At 40.9% G+C, this 23,896-nt stretch overlaps 1 protein-coding gene across 5 annotated transcripts in view; it reads right to left on the reverse strand.

Annotated features, from left to right (window-relative positions):
* Positions 1 to 23,896, reverse strand: part of UNC13B (unc-13 homolog B) — a 206,892-nt gene that overhangs the window by 75,006 nt on the left and 107,990 nt on the right. For 3 of the 5 annotated variants that reach the window (XM_054283504.1, XM_054283501.1, XM_054283502.1), the window contains 6 exons: positions 20,926 to 23,462; positions 16,104 to 16,177; positions 9,783 to 9,829; positions 5,436 to 5,514; positions 3,647 to 3,721; positions 2,798 to 3,017 (listed from right to left, as the gene is read on the reverse strand). In XM_054283504.1, the coding sequence (XP_054139479.1) occupies positions 2,798 to 3,017; positions 3,647 to 3,721; positions 5,436 to 5,514; positions 9,783 to 9,829; positions 16,104 to 16,177; positions 20,926 to 23,359 (2,929 nt within the window). In that variant the 5' untranslated portion in view covers positions 23,360 to 23,462. The remainder of the gene's footprint in view (positions 1 to 2,797; positions 3,018 to 3,646; positions 3,722 to 5,435; positions 5,515 to 9,782; positions 9,830 to 16,103; positions 16,178 to 20,925; positions 23,463 to 23,896) is intronic. The other 2 variants (XM_054283503.1, XM_054283505.1) reach the window with 2 other exon arrangements.

A 23,896-nucleotide genomic window follows, 5' to 3' on the forward strand; every position in this document is an offset into this window, starting at 1 on the left:
GTAAGGAAAATTTTTGTTTGGTTGGGTTTTACCTTTCTACATGCTTCACACTTTTTAAGCCTGGTGTACTCTCAGTTGTTTCCTCTCTGTTTCTGTAACTCTGCCTGATGAAGTATCCTGAGTTTACATTTTGAAAGAAAATGTGAAAACATCTGCAACCCCTTGAATAAAATAACAAGTTCTTACTTAATGCTTAGTCATATATGAAAAGTTATTTCCAGTTGTTTCTTCTATTCTATGAAAAAAACACAGCATCACATCCCACAGCCCATTGCATAAGATTATGTAATTACAGCTAGAGATAAGAAAATCTTCCCCATGGTTATTCTTCAGTGTCTCAGCTCCAGAGACTCCCTGTTCTCAAGGAGTCTGAATCACTGAAATTGTCTTCTACCTTTAATTTTCTCACATCCAACTTAGCTCTCTTACTCTTTTGTAAACAATGAGCTTAGAAAGATCATCTTACTCCCTGTAGCTTATCTCCCTCTTCCCCAACATGGTGAAAGCAAAAACAGGTTCAAACAAGGACTAAACCAATTCACAGAGCCACTGCTGCCAGCTATGAAACAGTATCTGCTGCCCAGAAAGGCTTTAAGACATGGATATCTGTAAACTGTAAGAGTAAGCCAGAGTCGTAGCAGGTGCACTACATGCAAATCTCCTACACCTCTGCCCTGGGCTCCAAAACATCCCTTTAGAAACATTCTATTAGGGAAGACCTAGTACAGCTATTTTTTTTTTTTTAAACAGCACGATTCCTTCCCTCCCGTCCCAGACTGCCAAGCATCTCCTTTGAAAGACTAACAATCTTGTATCATCCAAGACACTCTCATATTTCTCCCATTAGTATTGAACTCTCTCCAGTACCCATTCCCATCTGCAGTCTCCCTTCTTGAACAAGGATAGCCACAACCCTCCTCTGCAGAAACATACTTCCTCTTAGTCATTAGCTATTTCTTTAATACAGAGGTTTTTCCCTGTTGTTTTCAACTTCAGGACCACTGCTTTGTACAACAGCTTTGTGCCTGTTTCCTCTCCGCTGCTGGTGCAAATCTAATCCTCCTCTGTTCTCCACAGATTTCTCCCTTACTGAGATTCCACAACTCCCTTGCATTACAGCATCATGGGTATGCATCTGAATCCAGCCTGGATGTCTTGAGATTTTCACCTCAAATACTGAAAATCAGCAGTTAGCAGAGAGTTCCAGTGAACTCCAGAAATAGAAAGGTTATTCTCAGGAACTGACCCTGCACATCAGACTGTGACAGAAAACTGAGCTATGACCAAACTACATTCTCCTGCACCAAATGCTCTTTGCTTAGTCACAGAAAGGGCTCAAGAAAGCCAAGGTGCCAATGATGCTATAAAATCGCCTCCCAGCCCTCAAAGACAAATCTAAACCTGCTGATCAACTGGGAGACAGGGGTGTTTGGCCAGGATCAGATGTGTCTTACAAATCAGACATTGTAAACAGCCCTAGACCTAATTGACAACTTCAAGACTCTGCACTCATCAAAAATACAAATATAAACAACATCCATTTGGGTGTTAAGAAGAGTCGCAAGAAAAAACAAATGACCTATGATTCACTGGTATCCCTTGCTGAATCACTCAGTCTGGCTTTCCCAAACAACTGCAGCCCCATTCAGATCACAAGATCTGACTTTTCAAATTCGTAGAATTGCTGAAAGGGATTTGCAATAAGTCTCTTCATACTTCACAAACTTTTCTGATTCCTTGGACTTAGTCCATCAAGTTACAATGACAAGAGGAGTGAACAAAAAGAGTCACGCCTTCCTACTCAACATTTAACACACATGGAAGGAATTTCTATTCTACTTAGACTGAGGTATTTTGCTCTCAAGCAGGAATATATATAAATTTGAGACTGAATTAAAAAATGGTATTTCAAGCAAATAAGAAAAACTGGACCAAGGTAGATGCCTAAATGAATACTTTTTTCTCTTTTTCCCCCCCTTTAATCAAATTCCTTTTAAAGTTCTCCATTGTTTGTGTGTCATTTTTTCTGCAAAGTTACAGAATTCCTTAAAGAGAGACTTGTTTTTTACTTAGTTTTTTACACCAACGAAATAATCAGAAAAACTAGTAGGAAGATTAAATACTGCCCATATACTTGAACAACACCTTTGTGTCTGACTCACCATCTCTGTTAACTCAGCCCTAAGTCTCTAAAGTGGTTCAGCCAAGCAGGCCTACTGTTGAAAAGACAAAATGCCTTCCCAGGTTGCTGTTGGTATAGATAATCCAAGCTAAATCCAGGAACTCTATATCCTAAGCACAAGCCCAGTGCTGCTCTAAAAAGCTTAAAACAGGGGCACAGACTGATGGTTGAAACAAGCAACCTGACTGCAATACCAGGGCAGGGGGGAGAGAACAAATGTCAGAACATTCAGCCTCATACCCTCTTCATCCAGCCCTTACTTCAACGGAGGACATGCTAGCAAATACACAACCTGAGCTGACACAAACAGAGCAAACAAAGCAAAAAACCAAATCAGCCATCAAAAAATCAACCAAAACCAACAAACAGATGTGAAAGAGTAAAGAATTAAACCTTCTTTAAAAAGACATCAAGCACAATGCTGCGAAGATTTTCTGCATCAGTGGAGCTGTCTGTGCCCCAAGGAGGTAGGTTTAGCCCAATGGCACCTTTTCAGAAAACACACAGTCACTTCAATCACTGCAGCTTCACTGATCCCTGAGATAGCAGCAGTACACTTAGGAAGGCTCTGGCAACAATTTCTGGAGCAGCCACACTCCACTGAACTCTACTCACTCTGCAAGCAGTCAGCATTGAGCAGGTCTTGGCACTTCTCGTGGCACTTGACCCCGCACTCCCCGCAGCGCATTCCCTGCCGCGCGATGCCCCACAGCAGCCCCTCACACTCGTAGCAGTACGTAGGAGTTGTGGCTGTCCACACTTCAAAGTTGTGTGGGGTTGTACAAGAGATGGGGTAAATTAAGGCTTGCAAGGTCTTCTTATAGACATGAGATTTCTGAAAGGCAAGAGCACATGTAAACCAACATCCAGGGAGGTGACTGGGCATATTTTTGCTGGTTAATGCAAGGGTTTCACAGGAAAAGGCATGACCAGTGCTATAAAGCTACACATTTGAGGTGGACAAATGCATTAAATTTTTACATGCAGTGTCAGAGGACACTCCTTGCCTTCCAAAAGTGTCTTCCCAGGTGCTAAAAAAACTGGAAGACAACAATTAATGTTTGCGGATGGGAAATACCTTGAATAAAGCACACTGTCCCTTATGGCACATAGCACAGAAGGAAATGGTAAGATTACTGAAATCAAAACATGTTTGACAGCACCATCAAGGCAGATGATGCTTCTTGTGGTGTCCTATACAGGACTAGGAGTTGAATTCAATGATCCTGATGGGTACCTTCCCAACTCAGCATATTCTGTGATTCTGTGTTTCTACATTTTTCAGGATCATATTGATACATTAAATATTACTTTTATGTGTTTAGTTTCTTTGACCAAATGATACAGGAAGCTTTGCATCTATATTTCCAGACATCTGTGAAGCTGGCTCTGAATCTCAGAGAGCCAAATCCCTTTAATTTGCTTAGTCAGCATTAAGAGAAGTCAAGTAACCCTCCCACTTACCAGCTCTTCATCTTTGAGAGAGGTTCTAGTAGCCATTGCTGAGGTAATTCCGGCTTTTCGGGACTGAACCAGTGACTAGGGAAGAAGAAAGTTTGTTATTCACCACCAACATTTACAAGTGCAGTGGCATTACATGTCTAGAGATGTGAGCAAGGGGACTCTGTCATGCCAGACACCAAACCAGCAATCTACTGCATTTAAGTTGGTTTCTTAAATGACTGTTCACATCTCAGAGGAGTCAAATGTATACTGTGAAAGGTCTCCAACTTGTTTCCATCTGTCTATAATCAGTCTCACTCTAGTAAATTTCTATTTGTTTCTCCGAAAGAATTGCCAATGAAACCTGGGTTCCCATCTCCACTTTCACTTTCTGGTAGCAACAGTAGCCCTTCTGCTGTCTGAGGTCACTACAACAGACTCACTTTTGCATATCTAACTTCATTCATATCCAAAGGGAGATTATTTCACCCGCTTTACAAAACATACAACACCCCAAAATGTGACAGTAAAGAGGTTGCAAGTAACAAGGATAAAAGAAAGGGGAGTGAGTTGGGAGCAGAGGTTTGAATGTGACAGTGTATCACATTCATCAGCCATCACTGAACACAATGAACTGCATTTTTCCCTCAGAATACTGTCTTTCACATCATGCCAGCACTGCTTTGCAGCTGTGGACAGCACAGGGCACTGTCTTTGCAGCACCTCAGAGTGGCATACAAGGGATTTCTACAGCCTCTCCAGTAATATGAAGGCAGAGAAGGATACTTAAAGACAGCAGCATTTGCTTTGAAATCATCCAACTCCATCAGTTTTGTACCACTTATGTTCTGGTTTATGCTGTTTCAAGAGAAACTGAAAAAGTTCATTCCAACAGTGATGGAGCAGGACAGAGTATTGGATACGCATTCACTGCAATAAGGTAGGTTCAAACAAAAAGCAAAGAAGTAGAGGGGGAAATAACATAAAGTAAGGGTTTTTTTCTGGCAAAGACTTGATGGATAGTCTTCACCTCCACTTACCATGGCCTGTGAACAGAGAGAATGAATGCATTCAAGGGAAGTAACACAAGTTAATGCCATTATTGCAACGATTTAAGATACAAGCAGTTAGCTAGACACATGCCAAGCTGCCCATGTATAAGCTGGCAGACAAAATTGTATGCATCTTTTCACATGAATTACAGGATATAGAAACTTTGGTCTTTCAGCTGTTACAGCATTTCTCTCAAGTATGAAATCGCTACGTGTACTGAATACAACCAACAGAAAACCATTTGTCCTGCAGAAGCCTTATCATACAAGCATATGAAACTTGTCCTCATTACTCACTTGGTTCACATGCTTCCTCAGTGCAGAAGTCTACTGGCAATTTTGCAAATAGCTTTAAAATCCAACCACATATGCTCGTTTATCTATCCTCTAAAATTCCAGCCTTCTGGTAAGCTGCCAAACTTCACACGGATGTTATAACTTTCCCTAAGGTATGTGATTTTTAGGAAAACCTTTTAAAATTCTGCAGGCCGAAAAATAATAAAATATTTTGTGTAAAATAAAAAGGATAAAAACATGAAAAATACCCTAATTCTGTGAAATGAATGAAATTGTCTACAAAACCATAGATCATTCTCACTGAGATTTTTTAAGTAGTACTCCTAACCCTTTAGTATAAGAATTAATTTAATAAAACGCTTGAGATTCTTGAAGTGACAATGAATGTGCCCAAATATCAAGAATGTAAAGTCAGTTGTGCAAATGCTGTGTGGCAGAAGAGAAACAAACAAATCTCTTACCAGATCACTGACAAGTGGAATTGGCTTTTTTTTGCGCAGATCAGGCATGCTATCGATGCCATAGAGACCACCTGCAGGCCTGGGAATTCAGGAGGAAAAAAAACCAACAAAACAACTAATTAATTTAGGATTGGGAGGGGTAAAGAGGGTGATGCTTTACTGCAGCAAGTAAAACAGCCAGAAGATTATACTTAAGAAAGTGTAAAGTTAATGCTAAAAACGATTAAGTGTTTATCTTCTTCACATGCAACAATCCAGACATTCCTGCCTGGTGTTGGCGGCTGGGAGGGAGCACAACAAAGAGGATCAGCCCCGGGGCAGGATGCTGCCATCTTCTGATTCTAGTCTGGAACACACCTAATACTCACCCTTGAGGACCATATAATTGTTAGGAAAAAACTGACATCAGAGGAGAAAATATATTATTTTTATTTCTATAAAAGAGACTATTTGTGGTGCTCAGCATTTCAAGCCATGCAGACCTGTACACACAAGAGATAGCATTTGCTGGCAGAAGTGACAATGAAGCAGACTGGTGATTACCCCAGCAACAGTCAGAGCCTGATGAAATAAAACACTCTGACCTACTTCCCCTTCCCAATGAGACCAGCCTGAATAATTATACCTGGATCCTACCACTTACTGGTAACACCACATGGATGTACCCCTGCGCTTGAAGATGGCCTATTAATCCAGCTTAAAGGTCTTCAGAAAATGCATCCATCTCTAAGGACTATCTAAAAGATAATGCTTTTTCCTAAAGGTGGAAACTGAGCACACACCTCTCTGCTGTAGCTTCCTCCCCACAATGAACACCCAGCCCAGCAGGCAAAATCCACAGCACTTCTCAGTGTCTCTCTCACCCTCCCCACCTCCACTCTGGTCTCAGGCCTTGCTAACACTAAGAATATGGCTTCTGAGGTCTTCTCGATTACAGAGACTGCAAGGGAACGCTCTGCCTCTCCATCTTTAGCCATTTTCTCCACACTCTGCCACTCTGGCTTACATGTTTTGGTATTTGTGTGATAAACTGGCTGGCAATTTCAGCCAGGTTATTTTGTTGATTTACTACAACACACCCAGTCAAAAGGCTCTGCAGGAAAATTATAGGAAAAAGGAATGTGGAACAAACTGTTCAAACAGCCATAAAAACTACCTTTCCAAACAATCTAGGAAATCAAACTGCCACTACAAATTCGCACATGCCGTGAAAATTATGAGGTTGATAAATGACAAGAGGCAACCCGCAGCCATTAGAGAGCAGGGCCTACTCAAGCCCACTTAAATACAGCCAAAAGCAAAAAAACACCAAACAACAAAACACCCAGACCAAACCCATGCTACAGCTTGAGAATGGACAAGGATGCCACAACACAGCCTAGCATGAGGCTGTGACAAAGAGAAAAGCAGTCCATTATTACAGAAACATGTGACAGAATTGTAATAGTATAATTGACTTTTTTGATGGGGCGTAGGAGGGTGACGTGTCCAAGCCATGGCTGAGCTGACAGCTGCTGCTGGCTGAACAAGCCTGGTGGGAAGGTGAGCAGTCATGTGTAATTGCAAGAGCCATGTCAGCTTCCCAGTTTTCCAACAGTGCAGTTTTCCAATACTGGAAATCCTCACAGCAAGGCCACGCTGTGTTTTTTTACTAGAGACTATCATCACTTCCGATAGAGAATTGCAGAAAAACTTTTTGACCAAGTCATACTGCAAAAATCCCTTCTGACTTAAAATAGAAAAATCTCACCCACATAAAGAAGTAAGAAATATGTTTATATTGCCACATTTGTCTGCTGCCCTCATGCCACAAAATCTTTCTGATGCTGGTGATACTGTTTTGAGGTAAAATAGGTGTCATGGCAGACTACTCAGATGATGCAAAGAATCCCGGGATTACCTGAACCACAACACAGCTTATTGATAAGCTTTGAGTCAAGGATTTGTGTAAATCCCTCGCATTATGAAAGCATATATAAAATTGAAAGGGAGAGTGTATAACCTGAAAAGATTCAACAAAATGATCACAAGTAAAACTCCAGAGTTAATGCTCCTGGCTAACAGCTTTTTCCTACCTGATTTCAAATTTTTTTTCTAATTTAATTGAAAGAAAACTGTGATACTCTGACATTTCCCAAGAAAGAAGAGAAACATTAAAATTGCATGCTTTATAAATTCAAGATGAGGCTATATAAATTATTGTGCATGTCTAGTTGCAACTTGGTTTGTTGCAAAATACTTTTGATAGATTGAGGTTTATGACAGAAACAGTGGTAAGCCAGGATGATAAATGTATTTGAAAGGTGCTTGTATTTGTCACTGAAGAGAGCTGTACTAGGACATACATAGTTACACACCCAGATGACCTGCTTTTAGCTTGTTAATATTAACAAAAAAATTCAACAATTCCTGATTTTCAAAAGTGTTGTGCTTTCAGCTACCTCAGTCCCTTTATTCAAGCACAACTGCTACCTCACTTAACAACAGAAGAATTGACAGTGCCTCAAATGTGCACAGTGCAGTTTTATATGTAATAGGATAACTCTCCTCTGCAGTGGATGTAATATTTATAGCATTATAGAGAGCTGTACTGAAGAGTGAATAGCATTTCTGTATGAGAAGATAATATGCACTAATAAATAAAAGATACAGATATGAGATACTACACTCAGAGACTGATCCATAATACCAATTGTACATTTTCTTTTGAAGTGATATCTCCAAAGCCAGTGATTACAGACAGGGAGCTCCTGTTGCATTATGCTATAAATGAAAATTGCTTGAAGCACGTATTCATCTTTTAATACATGTTGTATCACACAGAGGTTTCCATTAAATCTTGACAATCTAAGCAAGCTAAGGTGGTTTGCAATAACAGAGGAGGCCTACTTCTTTCAAAGGACACCACAAATGTAATCTTCCCATTGAAAGAACAACTCCAAACATAAATCATTTACTACTTTTTGAGGCTAATAAGCCAAAAGGTGGCCAAGGGTTGAATTAAAGGTTTACATCCCACAGCCAGCTTCTCTGGGAATCCCTTGCATGGGATGAGTGAGTATGACAAACTTTTGTCAAAACTATATTAGCCAGACTGTTCAGCTGTATCTTGCATAGAAAAGAAAAAAATTACAGACTAGAGCAAACAATGCCTTGAATTGACAACACATGTTTAAATAATTCAGGACTTGTAGGTGTATCTACCTTTCAGGCTAGGAAATAATTTGATGCGCATGAACCAATAAACTGAGTACACTGTCTCCTTGTTAAAGCAGGAGAAGGTGCTGTTTATAGTTACAATAAATCACTGCCTCCTGCTCCTGCAAATTGCCAATTCTCCAGCAGCCCACTCACTAAGTCCCAGGTTCCTTGGGAAAAGCAGAGGGTTGCTAGGCAGCTCCAGGCATCCGCAGGTGACGATTTGTGGGAATACCAACACCACAGAACAATGACTCCAAAAGGAGAAAGCCATATAATGAAGCCTCCAATTTAACTTTATGTTTTATTAGGGAAGCTTCCTTCAGTACTATGAGAATTAACTTAAGCAAGCCAACGTCTGGCTGAGATTTCAGGGCAAATCTTGCTGCTGCTGACTGACAGCTCCTAATGGGTGCCCCACCATCAAACCAAATCACCTTGACCATGTACCAGGCACATAACCTGTAAAATGTGTCACTGTCTTTTTCCTGCCAGAGGATCCCAGGGAAGCTACCATGCTGGCACCTATTACCACGGAGTGTCACGTTGCAATTACAAACAGAATTTGTCTGCTTCATTTGCTGCAAGCAGTGTGTTGTGGAGAGGACGCACAACCTGATCACTCTCATCTGTGCAAAACAGGCATGATGAGCAATGCTTTAAAAATACAGACTGCAATAATTTCTAGAGTTCGTGCAGTTTTAACTACTACAAGGAATTGCTGCAAGTACAGAAGACCCCCCCAAACCTATCATCATCTTTTACAAGCAGAAGACACAGCACTCCTTCAGAGCTACTCTTTCCCTTCTGCTGCCACCAATGAATGATCCAGGAGAAAGGATTTCATGGGGACCACTCTGAGGTGCTCAGCAGCAATTATTTAATACTGCTGCCATAAGCGCTTGCCACCAAGACATTATAGATTATACATTCCAGCTATAGCCTTACTCTTAATCTCAGGTCTCTCTGGAAGAGCTGCATATTCCACCTCCACTGCTTTAGAAGAGACTGAGATACTGCAGCAGCTTGGCCCTCAGTGAGGCTTGGCCACTTGATTATTTTATTAAAAACATCATAAATGCTATTTTTACTTAGACTGAACTGCAGACTTCTAAAGTACACTCTGATTATAAATACAGGGATACTTACCCTCCTTTGAGCCACGGTGGTTTTGATGGATCAGCCTCATCTTGGCCCTGAAGTGGGAGAAGGGAAAAAAAAATAACATGAAATTAGTTTCCAGAAACACCAGTAAAAGTGTTTGCATTGTATTCTGCAGAAAGGGTAACAGACCACACTGCATGCAGGCAAATGCATACAGAAACTCGTTCAAGCACCTCCAATGACCAAGATGTCAGGATAAGTCATACAGACACAGACAGACTATGCAATTTCATTGAACAGCCAGGACTAGAATCTGAAGAGCCTGTTCAGTGCAACTCCACATTCAAAAGGCAGTCTTGAAGACAAATGTTTTCTTTTTTTTCCAACTCCAACAAGTTACTGGAGAGCTCCTGTTACTACAGGTCACCACTTAACATGAATGTGGTCACAACGAAGATGTTATAAATTAAAAGCACTTCTATGAAATGCACAAATGACAGATTAACATGAACCTCTGTATGAACACTTGTGAGCTTTGCTTGTGCCCAAATGCAAAGACTCTTTAGTCTCCTAAGCAGAGAGGTCCCATTACAGCTTCACTCATTTATTTAAAAGTATTTCACTTCTGACAGACATGAAACAAGGGCCACCACCTGCAGGTCAACTGGAATTCTACAGTGTGATGGAAAACATCACAGACTGCAAATGTGGGGATTCATATTGATGAATTCAAACCATGTTTTTATGTTCACATTAAGACTACATTCATAGAGTGTTTCTCTGCAGATCTTGAGTGGACTTAATTAGAAGTGATAAGTATTTGAACACATGCAATGTACCTGGAAGAAACAACAGGTTCTGGACAAGGGGAAAATAGCTATCCACAACTAGAAACTTCTATGTTTCAGCTCACAGGTCATATGTTCTCCTGCACTCCCTCAAAGAAATGCTGCTTTAACAAAGGACTAAGCAGGTCATTATGCTAATAGCTAAAACTCCAACCTCAGATAATGACATGTGCCATGAGAAAAAGGAGGCTGCAACTTGCACACAGTGAAAAAGAAAGTATTTCCAGCCATGGAACTCACAACCTGAGAGTCAACAAAGTAAAGGAGCTTGAGTCAGGAAATAAGACCCAACTCTATGCAAGATAAAGGAGCACAGCCCCAGAAGAAAGTTCTTTTTGCTTTTCCTTTTTATTCTAACCTATGCTCTGTGTGAGTTGTGCAACCCCACACTGTTCACAGGTGACAGATAAAGACTCCCAAGAAGAGATGAAATAACCAAGGAAAGAAGGTCTCTTTGAGGTAACAACTTGTACAGAAACAAATGTCCAAACTCTGTATTTTTGAGTCCTACAAATTAGGGAATTTCCAGATTTAAAGACTACCTACTAGTAATGTTTATTCTTATGTATTTAAACAGATTGAACATTACGATGTTATCCATAACGGAATGCCTGTTTCCCCAAAGCTGCAGCAGCACACCAGGCTCCACCAAGCTTTGCTACCAAAACCCCTCAGCCTGAAGTCTGCATTTTCTCCAGAGGGATCCGAACCAACAGCTGGTCAAGAGAGATTTCATGAAGTAAATGCAACCAGATTCTTCTGAGCACACAGGGGAGGACATCTCTACCTTCGCATCTGAACACTTGGAAGAGCTGTGGTTAGAAAGCAACACTAAAATGGACAAAGCTTTCATACTGGACTGAGCTTGACACCAATGCCTCAGCTGTGCTGAATGACAGAGAATGACAAACACAAACGTGGCAACATTGATGGCAGAAGTCAGTAATAACAAGGTTTTAAATCATTTTACGTGAGAATGAAATGTGACTGATATTTGAGACGTTAACAGACCACAAAACGGTGTGTTCACTGCAGACTGGAGACCACAAGAACATCAAGAATCTGGGAATAAGGGGGAAGGAGAGATAGAGGGAAAGTTGTTACCTAGTTAAGCAATTTCCTACAGGCAACCACAAGTCAACAGAGAACAGCCAGGAATGTGGATGTGGGGAAGGCAGAAAGTATGATCAGGAAACAAACCTACATCATGTCCCAGATTTGTGATGTGCAAGTAATACCTGCCAGGAATTCCAGGTTTTTTAAAAAATGAGCAAAAATATAATTTATTTTTATCAAGTCTTTCAGACATGCGAATAAAAACAAAAGGCAGAGCTTCTCTAGTGTCAAGATTGAAAATCATCTGGGCATAATAGCACAAAACAAAGGAAAGAGCTTTCAGTAAGTGGCAATATTGATGCGGGGCCAAAGCAGGTGATGGCTGTGTGAAAGCAGGAGTTATCACCTGCTGAAAGCAAAGTAAAGAGCTAATTTGTTCCAGGCAGCCTTCTCCCTGAGAAAATGCCAAGAGAACCAGCACCTGACATCCATCAAACGAGGGCTGGTGCCTTGAGACTGTAGAAGAGCCAATGCAGTATTTACAGTTAAAGTGTGTATGTGTGAAGGAGGGAAATGTGATCCAGATTAGTGTAGGACCATTAATGGCTTCCAAAGCTTGAAAGGGTTCTGAGCAAACATGAAGGAAGGAATTAAGATGGAGGGTATTGAAAAACAGGTTTTGTTTCACAAAGCAACTATTTTTCTCTAACTATAAAATGAATGATGAACTGAATTTTCATTTCAAAAAATACCCTTTTGATGCAGTGCCATATGACGTTAATAAAGACCGGATAAGCTGAGGAGGAGGAAGGAGCTTTCAGGTGGATAAACAAGTAACTGTAACTGAGCCAGTCATGGACAACGCAATAAGGAAGCTAGTGGGAGTAAGTAGGATCTGCTGATAAAATCTGGAAATGACAAACCCAGGAGAATTATTGACACTGAACTCATAGGTCCGGTAGAAAGAACTGATAGCAGTAAATACTGCAACAATGGAGGATCAAACATGGAAAAAATGGCAAGGTCAAAGCCCCAAAGGCTGCCATGAATTTGACTGATACAAAGTGTTCCTCAGTGGAGAAAAGCAGGAAATAATGGATTTGAGTTCTAGTCATCACACTGACCATAAGCCTCTATGATACAGCCAGGCAGGAACAGAACATAATCCATAGAATAAGTCCAGTGAAATGTCTCCACAGAAGTAAAAGTACCTTTGTACTATGTTGGCAAGATTTCTTCAGAAAAGCATATGAAATCTGTTTTATTCTGCATCAAAGTAAAAAATAATCACAAAGGAAAATGGCAAAAGCAGTTGGAGTATGTAAACACAATCCTATAAGGAGAAGAACAAAACATCTTGTTTACTCTAGCAAAAAGAACCTTTTCCTGTGCTTGTTCAACGGGCAGGTGAATAGGAGAAGAACTACAGCAAAACAGAGGATGAAAATTCAAAGGTGTGTCACGACGACAGCTCTGTAGAAGCCCTTCAAAAGGAGCAGCAGACACCAAACCACAGCAGAGAATGACATTGGGAGGTTTATATTAAAAGGAAATGGCACATAATATCACACAGTGGCAGCCACCACAACTGCTCTGCAGTCTCTTCTTGCACTGACGAAGTCAAAGAACCAGAGGCTGTACTAGCTACACATGCTGGCATGTTTAAGACATCTCCATCAATGCCAGCTAAACAAAGTAATCCACAGTGTGCACCCCTCTTGTGGGTAAGAATTCTTCATATATTCCTCCTCATTTAAAGAAAGCACACACTAGTATTGTCCATCCAGATGGATTTGCTGCAGGTGGTGAGTTGCCAACTCTCAAAGGGAACACTCACGCCAGGACACAGCAGGGCTCCAGCAGCTGCCCTGGGACTTTCACCAGCCACGGGTCTCCTCAAGTTCAGCCCATGGCAGCAGCCTGAGCTGGTCAGAGCCAGGGCAAGCAGCAGAAACAACAGCCAGGTGAGAAGAGCACTGCAACACCTGTGAGGTTTATAACGCTGTCTTTCCCAAGGACAAATGGGAAGGCAAATGGCAAGCAGACACATTTAACACCCTGTCATCCATCCGCATACTGCAAGTCACAGAAAGTGTTTTGCTGGCTCATGGCCGTGTCTGCACAGCTCTGTCACTTGATCTTTCCTTGAAGGCAGCCACATCAGACTGAATCTGAAATTTAATATTTTTTAACCTCCAGTAAGCACATATAAGAGCACTGAAACAACGGAGAAATAAACATGTAAACAAAACAGACCATCACATCCTTATTTGATTTTTTAAAATTTCTCATGCTGGTGGATGACATTTTTATAGCTACTATCCAACAAATATTTTAAAATGAGGAAGTGCTTGTCTCCCTAGTACTGCAGTATATTCACCCACAGTAAAGCTGTATAGTATACCACAACCACCTGCTGAAAGGTCTTCTCCAAGTAATTAAAGTCTCTGATCAACAAAGAACCAGTAAGAAAAGCTATGTCAGTGACAGAGCAGCATAAATTGAAGGCCCTGGATTAAACAAGGCAACAGACATGGTTACTTAAGGCAAAGTATTCAGTCATAGGGAAGTCAATGTTTGGTGAAGCCTATAAAGGAAACAACAGGAGTTTTGCTTACTAAGGAAAAGCAGCAGCTGGGCTTACAAGTAACTTGAAAAGTTATTTAACAAAGCTGCAATTTTAAAATTTTGCAAATTCTCTCAAACACAAGAAGATACTTTAATGGACAAAACAAACAATTATGCATTTCTGTAGAAGCAAAGGTCCATAAAATGGACAGAGGGGCAAAAAAAGAAATAAAATAAATCACAAAGTCTGGAGCATCACAAAGGAAAGAAAGAACATCCACAGATCTGTTAGCCTTTTATACATATCTAGCTCTCCAGATAAAAGGCTTCCTAACAATGTAATTTTCCATCACATCTAAGTACTGTGTCTAGCACATTATCCTCTTAAAATATAAATCAGATGTAAAACATGTAAAGCTGCTTTATGCCGCTTCATTTAAACAGATAAAAAAATCAATAATGACATCTTATTTGTTTTGAAAATCATTCTAACTTGTTTTCAAATACCATGTTTTATTATTAAACCTCAAAACCCTCAGTTAGATATAGGTTAATCTGAATAAGGCTAAAACAAGGAGCAACTGACTAAATTAAACTTCGAGTCATGCCTAATTAGTGCATTTCTTCAGTGGCATTAACAGAGTCGGACTGAACTAAATCTTCCCAGTCTTGTGGTTCAATGTCTTCATTCACTCAAGCATACTGCATTTTACATGGAATCCAAAGCTTCAACAAGTCAAGGGATTATTTTAAATTCATTCTGTATTCTGCAAGAGGATCCATTTATTAAGGGCTGAAGAGCCCCAAAGGAAGCTCCTTCCAACTGATGTATCATCCAGTACCACCTTTCTAGCTGCCAGGTGAGCAGTTTAAAGGAGGTTTACAGTGGTTTTGCACTGAAGTCAAAAGGGGACTGTATTTAACACCAATATTTGACACCAGGTATCTCTGCATTCCTGAAAAAGCATTAATTGACAGATATTTACCAGTAAGAAGGAAACAAAACTGCTGATATATGAGCCAATAAAGCTCAGAAATGCAAATTCATTGGACTCAAGGGATGACATCTGCATGGAGGCCCAAAAATCCATGCAAGGTTCAGCTTCTCCTGGAAGCCAGTTTTGCCTTATTTATACAGCTACAGGAGAGGGGGAAGCACAGCAGGCACTGAATACACACAGCACAGAGCCATGAAAATAAAAGAGCTGAGATTCCAAAGCCAGAAATTTCTCTATGTGAGATACAGTTGCTAACACAATTGTTGACAAAGCACACAGCAGTCAACAAAATAATTCTGCAGACCCTCCTAGGAGGAAAGAGTTACCTGTTGCTCACAGGATAATGGGCAGAGGCAACCAGTTCATGACTAGAAAGACAACAACTGCATGTATTAAGGAGAAGGTTCTGTCTTTCCCATGGGGCACAGGGCTCTGGCTCAAAGCAAAGTGACTACCTAACAAGGCACAGGACTTGCAGCAGACATCTTTCAGCATCCAAGTTTGATTAATCTCACTACTACCGTCCAGATGTATTTTTGACTTTAATTGATGAAAGTGGATAAGCCAGACAGAGATGAAATGAAATAATATAACTGAAGAAAAATGAGGAAATACTTAGTTTAAACAAGATCCATGCAGAGGAAGACTGGAAAAGACAAGATGAACAACTTGTCCTCTACTAATGCGGTGCCTGTGCACATCACACACACCCCACAGAGCACCAAAGGGAGGAGATCACTCCAAGCATTCCTGTTTTCCTCTTTGTACAAGGTCATAGGCACTGAACAGACTCTTTACTCATACACAGTGTTAACAACGCCTCAGACAATCACGACATGCTAAACGGAATCTCAGCGCCTCAGCAGGACCAATTGGCTACAGAAGATGAGACGCACACACAGGGGTTTCAGAAAGAGATGCTGGTTACAAGGGACAACATGTACAACCTGGAGCTCTCCTCTACCTCCTTCTGCAAAGAAAGAAAAAAAAAAAAAAAAAAGACAAGAAGGAGAGGAACAAAAGTTAGTAGACCAGATTTCTGCCATGAGTTCTGTATAGTGATTTTTATAGAAACAGGGGTAAAGGTTTGCCTCAAGTTGATAACACATTCGGGCAGCAGTTTTCCCATGTGCTTCCTGGGACATGCACCAGACAATTAATCTCTAACAGACAACCTCAAGTTAAACTCATCCAATTTTATCCATAACTGCACATGCATTAAAATATATGCTTTTGAGAGTTCTTATTAGAGTTACTGTTCCTGTTTTCTTAACTGAAAAATTTTAAGTAATCTTAACACAGAATTGGAGCTGCCATTTATCATACAGGAAAAAAACCCTGGATTTATTATAGGGAGGAACAAATTTGTTCCCCTCTCCCCCAGACTGCATCCACTGCCTGCATCCCTGCATCTGAAACATCCCCCCTGCTCCCTTCCTCACTCTCTGTATACTTTGCCCGGTACGAGGAAACTGGCAGCTCCTACGGAACACATTTTGCTTTTGCAAATATCATAATGCAGAGAGATATTTTCTGAGTTTATACATCTAGGCAATTTTCCTCTGATCAAAAAAAAAAAAAAAATCCTGAAGCCTCCCACATGAAATCTCATGTTTATGGATAGGCAATTTCAAGGCTAGTAAAGTTACATGAGAGTCATACTCAAAACTTCCGGTACAGACATGATATTTTTTAAGTCTTCCAATCAGATAATTCTCTATCTGCACAGAAGAATCCTATTACTCATTTGTGTATGAAAGATGGAGGGGAAGGAATATCTTCATGGCAACAGGAGACACTCAAATTGGTTTAAAAGCAAAAATAGTTTTTGAAGTTACTGTCTATATGGGTGTAATTACAGACATGCAATCACTAAGACAGGAAAATAGAGAAGCTATTTTAACTCAATTGCTAAGGAGAAGTCAAATTACTTTAGAAAACAAAGTGCTGGATTGTAGCTAAAATAAAAAATCCTGTTCCCCACCTTAAGACATGCTTGCATGGATGCTCACTAGGACAGAAAGTCTCTGGGCCACCCTGCAGGCTTCACCTTTGGAGCTAACGGAGGCGAAATCGCAAGCAGCAGGATGCTGCAACCACCTGTGTGGCACGAGGGCTTTGTTTTGGCAATCTGCTCTGCACAGACCAGTTGACCTGGAGAAACTGAGGAAACCTGCAGTCCCTTCCAGACTCAGATGGGAATGTGTTTTGTTTGGCATGGACCTTTCTGACTGTTCTCTGAAGTAACCCTGCCTGTCCTGTTTAATTAAGCAAAACCTCAACTAGACAGACACAATTCCACATTAAGTCATTTGGTTTTGTCCTTCTTTTTACACAGTCACCCCAAGCCCTTCCAACCCATGCCAAATCTCTTCTGACTTGGTCCCTGGGGTGGTTTCAGTGTGTCTCAGGGAGATCCAGGCATCCCTCATTCCTGGATTTTTAATTCCTTTGCATTTGAACTCTACTCCAGTCTTGAAGCGCAGAAGATGCGGGAGACCCGGGCCCGTGTCCCCTCTCAGGTCTGCCATGGCTCTCAGTCACGTCGAGCAGGGAAACCCTGCTTTTAGCCCCCGGCTGGAAAACACTGAGGACAGATGGAGTCTCTGGCAAAGCAACAGCTCAACAGTAGCAAGCTACCAGTGAGCATATGCAAACTACATATTTTTCAAAAGCGTATTCACTCCGCTCATTTGGGGTTGATTTTCCACAGAAAATTCCTTGACACAGGCTAGCACTGCCAAATTTTAAGACCTCAGGGCACTAGAGCTTCTCAAATGTAGGTCAAATTTATTTTTATACAAATACAAAGCAATGAATCTTGCATTAGACTAATTTTTGGGTAATTAAAAACAAAAAAAAACCAAAAACCCATTTTGGCTTAAAACCCATATTCATCTTTGATTTCTGAGGCCCATCAGTTTAAGGCAGTTAGGGACAGTTTCAGGCCAAATGTAAAATTTGGCAAAGCTCTGAGTAACTGCAGACAGATTTAAAATCTTGTGTCTCACTTCAGCACGTGCACTCACAGCTTCATCAATGGTGACTAACTTGGCTAAACCCTGATCACAGAATTCTTTCACAATTTCACTTTTGAGCAGTTACCTTAAATATCACAAAATCTCTAGCATTGCAGGGCTTTACTTTAAACAAATTCAAACTATCATCATCTTCACTTACACTTTTTTTTCTTTTTTTTCAAATTCAAACTTTAAAAGCTTCCTCAGATTTTCAGGGGATATTTTATTTTTTTTTTCTTTTGACTTCCAATTAAACACAACAATTATTTATATGCATCTGCCAAGTTCCAAGTTCTTTAAGTAATTTGCATCTGTGTTCAACTATAAATAATTTAAACCTTTATGCCAGTGCATCATCTCTGATTCACCAAAACATGCATATTTACCAACACCTTCAAACTTATCTTCCATTCCTTTGCTGGAGGCTGCTGCCAACCACATTTAAGAAAATACCTTGAACTGAACTTTTGAGCAAATGTGAGGTTTAGGTTCAGAACCAAAAAACAGCTGCAGAACTGGGTTTTCAGTGTATCTTATCTGGGAACTAAAAAGGCTATTAACAACAAATGACATTTTTAAAGTAAGACACAAACACTCATCTACCAGGGATGAGTGTTTTACCCAGCCAGGGAAAAAAGCAAATCAACATAATTTCATTGCATTCCAGGTTATGATGCTTTCTCGAAAGGAAGAAAATAAAAGCTTGGCTCAAACTTGAGTACATAGAAACAGGACACAGAACTGCAGTTTCTCTTTCTTGAAAAATGCATGCCAAAACAACACTGTTTCAGATAGTCACAGAATCACAGAATGTTTTGTGTTGGAAGAGACCTTAAAGATCATCTAGTTCCAACTCTTTCCCTTTCTAGCTGTCAGGGTCTGGGCTGCTTTGCTTCCTGGCATCTCCAGGGTTTTCTCCCCAAGGTCCTTCTTTTCTTATCCTTCATACACTTTTTTCCACTATCTTTGACTCCTTCTGTCTCTCAGAGTACATTTCCTACATTGTGACTTCATCACACACTTATTTTTATAGTTTCAACTGCCAAATATACTACAGATCTATCCTTATGGGAGTGGCACACAAGTACCACCTATTTTTTGTCACATCACTGGATGATGTTCAAGAGAATTGAACTGAGGAGGACAAGAAATCCCAATTCATCCTGGAGCCAGATCTGAGGTGCAAAGCGCAGCTCTGTTCCTCCTTCTCAATTGTTTTGGCTACTTCTTGCCTTGTGAACATGCCTGCGCTGCTCAAACTCTGCTGAGATGAGCAGCCTCCTCTCACATTCAGAAACAGGCTATTTCAGTACTTCTGCTGTACTGTGGCACATGCTAATCCAAACCACTGCCTGTTCTCTCAGGTTCTAAAATTAGGACATATGTCCAGGACTTGAGCACCACACAAACACTACCCAAGAAAAAAATGCATCTGTGCCAAGCCCACTAAAAATTCCCATCGTTTCCCTCATTAAAAACTTACTGTTTGAGCCAACTCTATACTAAAGACCTTGCATAAAATAATAAAGCAGAGAGCTGATTACCAGCTTTATGATCTGCATAACTGAGAGGATGACTGGTACAGAAATCAAGTATGGGTTGACAGATTGTTTCTTCACAGTGAAAGCAGCGTAACTGGAAAAGCACTTGGCATTAGATGACTCCTTCAGCAGGGAGAGGAGCCCCCTGATCATTCTGACCAGCTTCCATGATTACAAGAAGAGTGAACTCAGTATTTGCTACAAGAAAGTTCACAAGAAGATTTCATGTTCACATGAAGATTTCAAGATGTAGTTAAAATAACTTCCAGTCTCGAAACAAAGCCTCTTTCCTTAACTGTGTAGTGACTCATAGGGATGACACTGAGAAAGTCTTCTCACTGCCTGGAGAGGAAGGGGGAAGATGGACCTGCACTTCAACTTTAGGTTCTGTTTTACCAAATCAAGGCTGTCAAAACATGTCCCATCAAAAGATGCCAGTCAGCTCTATCTCCCACAGACTCAGGAAATGAGTTTAGCAACACTGCTCCACCACTGTATCAGCTCACATCTGCCTTGGTCACACATTTCAGAATCTGTGCTGGAAATAAGGGATGTAGTTCCCCAGAAACAAAAATTTTCCATTTCATAGACAAGTTATGGAAACAATACCAAAATAAAAGTTTAAGCGTTCCAGTTTTTTAACTATTATTAGTAGTAGTATTTATTATTTTAAAGGTCTCTACTAGGATAATATCTAGAAGTGATTAAACACTGAGAACTCCCACTTTGTGACAGAGTCACTTGAAGTCTAGATCCACTCAACTCTCAAAACTGCAAATCTGGCTACTTATAGCTCAAATGCACACTTTGTTATCACATGTCTTAGCTATTATATTTAACAAGAAACCAAGTCACGAATTATGACGAAAAACCTCAACACCTGCTATTTGGAAGAAGCAGTGCAAATCTTCCTCTCTCAAAGAAAAAAAAAAAGTTGAAGCTTGCTAACTGGCATTTCAGCATGTTACACAGTAAATTTTAGGGGGTTTTGTCAGTACTGTTGTACAGCACTGTTGTACTTGTCTTTGTAACTATTTGTTCACAACTTTTAATAAACTCACAAAATGTTTACAGTTCACCCACAGAATGAAGTGTTGGCCACTGGCTGCACAAATACCAGATTTTGACATCTCCTTAAAAACATTTTTTCATTTTACCTGAATTTGTCTCCTCAGCAGAAATCCAGTTTCCCTCCTGTGCTAATTCTTTTAAGAGTCTCCTACGCATTTGTCTCTTTTCCCTCAGCACATTTTTGAAATTGTTGATGCATTTGTTCAGGTAGATGGTCTCTGCGCACACCTTGTCAAGGCTCATGGGCCTGCACTCCTTTCCTGGCTCAGGTAGACCGTTCCCATCTTCTCCAAGCTCCTCAGGAGGTAACTGCTGCCTAGCAGGGATTTCACAGACAGATGATGGCAGCACACTGGAAACAGGAGGCTCTTGCAAAACAGAGGAAAGACTGGAAGGAGCAAATTGCATCTGAGCAGATGCTTCACTGTTGACATTTGCATTTGCCTGGCTCTCAGAGGACTGACTAGGAGGGGTTTCTGCAAAGTAGTCAGAGCTGCCACCCATACCTGAACTGGTCAGCATAAGCGTGTTGTCATCATCCATCTGTAAGCCACTATCATTTTCCAAAAGGATTTCAGAATCACTTGTCTCCAGTTTATGGAACACCACTTGCAGAGCAGACCTGAAGTGGTGAATAGCTTTCCCAAGCTTGTTAGTGTAAAACTTCATGTCTACAAGATCAATGTTGTCCCGGGAGTGGTCAAGGAAATACTGGGAATTTTCCAGGACATCCCTAAAGACCTGATCAGTTGGATCTTGATCATTCAGGTCCATTTGGATCATATCTTTCAAGCTGTCACTACTGTCAGCCATTTCATCTGTTGTATGATCATAGCTAATGGTTGTCACCCCACTAGAAACATCTTCTCTTTGAACATCACCTTTCTCTGCACTGGTAAATTTGCAAGAGTTATCATAGTCTGTTTCAATTTCTTCTGTGGTTATCCCCTCATCTTTTTCTAGAAGAGAAGAAGAATTCTCAGTGATGCTTTTAGTGTCAAGCCTCTGCTCACTACCATTACTTGAAGCACACATCTGGCTTGCATGGCCCGAAGAGTCAGATGAGCAGCAGTGATTCCCATCACTTGATTTAGGTGAAATGGTCACCTGTGGAGGTTCAGCAAGGTCCCTGTCATCTGAAGGCTGCTCACTGCAGCTTAGTGTTTGTGCTTCCTTTCCAGCTTCAAGTATCAAGGTGTCTTTCTTGGTCAAGGCTGACTTCTGCTCAGAATCAAGTCTGTCCCCTGCACACTCTGCTGTCCTACTTGTGCTTTTATAATTAACCTGGCATGAGTCAGTCTGAAGGTGCCCAACTGCATCAGTTCTCTGAGCTCCATCAGGATTCACAGAATTATGATTGTTTTTCTTCAAGCCAGACTGCGAAGAGACTGAATCTGTTTTCTGGCCCCTTTGGCCATTCTGCCTCTTTTGCTCCTCACTAGTAGCAACCCGGACCCCTGAGCTCTGCAGAAGGATAGACTTCTGTAAAATAAAGTCTCTCTGTTCACAACTCACAAGTTTCACAACTGCTGGTCTTGGCGTTAATGGCTTGCCTGTACCAATATCTGACCTATAAGCATCTTTTATATACTTACTGCACTGAATACCATTGAAACAGTGATATTCAGACAAAAGACTGCTGATAAGATCTACTGTGTTTTCATCATCTTTCTCTGGGATGCCATAAAAATATAACACTGGTTCTTCCTTTTGTACATCCCCTCTTGGCTCTCGAGCATGTGTAGTCTGGGTTTTTCCACTGGAACCACCTTGCAGGCCTTCTATCTCACTCAAGACAGTGTCCACACAGCTGGAGACTTCATCCACAGAGCCTTTTATCAAGGTGAGGTGCTGACGGAGCTCTGCAATCTCTGTCTGGATTCGACTTATTCCCTGTAGCTCTTTAACAATGTAATCAACCACATCAGCTGAGCGGTCTCTTGACTGCCTTCTTCGACTCTTGTATGCAATGGTCTTTTCCTTGGGAAAGCACACTTGCCTTTCAGCTGCATCCCTCCAGCTCATGGTAACGCTCAGGGAAGAAAGGTCCTGCCCCTCAGACACTCTGCCCTTTATTTCAGAAGAGGTCTGTGTGATACCACCAGAACTTCCCTGCAAGTCCTTCTTGTTCTGCTGAACTGAACATGGTATTTTTACGTAGCCACCCCAGTTCAGTTCCACCTCACCAACACACACTTCACTCACTCCCTTGGAATCATGTCCTCCATCCTGATGGAAGTCCCCTCCAGCCATGGAAAACTCAGTACTTGGAGAGCTCCTGTTCATTCCACAAACAAACATGTCTGACTCAATCTCCACTGGGGAGAGCTGGCAGCGATGTGCATGGTTTGAATTATCATCTACCTGGCCTTGGAGAAGCCTCTTCATTTTGTCCCGCAGTAACAAATGGAGTTTTTGCTTCCGGAATTGCTTCCTGCCCTGCAGTTTTATAACAGGTTTTCTGTGCAGAAGTGAAAATTCATTTTCTTGCTTTTTCAATCTACTTCTAGCAAACATCATCAGCTGCACCTGTGTTTCTCATAGTGCTACAAGCTGCACAAGCACACATCAATCACTTCTCAATGCACAACTTGCATCCAGTTTTTATTCTGTCATGAGGCAGCTACCAAAAGAGGGGAAAAAAACATTACAGTTTGGTTCACATAGAAATATTCGAGGTAACTTAAGCAGAAGAATTAAAAAAACCCCAAAACCTATAACCAGCATACACATAAAAACAGACAGAAAGAGGATGTGCTATTTAAAGTGTACAGACATTATCATGGTTTTGGCCACCTCCCCAGATCAGGTTCTTGTTGGAATAAGTGTTCCTCACTCCCTCTTCTATTCAAGAGAGTGGGGAAAAAAAAAAGGTCAAATTCAAAAAGCAATTCTGTAGCCGTTTTTCTACCAGGTTTGCAAATTAATCTCAGGCTTGAGCTCCTGGCAATTGCGCATTGTGTGATTTAATTACCCCCCAAATGCGGAGTTCTGACATTATAAATTCTATCCTTGCACATTTCCTCTCCTTTCAAGTTCACAATCTTCATCCTTTCT

Source organism: Melozone crissalis, unplaced genomic scaffold, assembly GCF_028551555.1.
Source record: "Melozone crissalis strain CALT ecotype California unplaced genomic scaffold, PUWL_Pcris_2 ptg000036l_1, whole genome shotgun sequence".
Taxonomy (NCBI): Eukaryota; Metazoa; Chordata; class Aves; order Passeriformes; family Passerellidae; genus Melozone; species Melozone crissalis.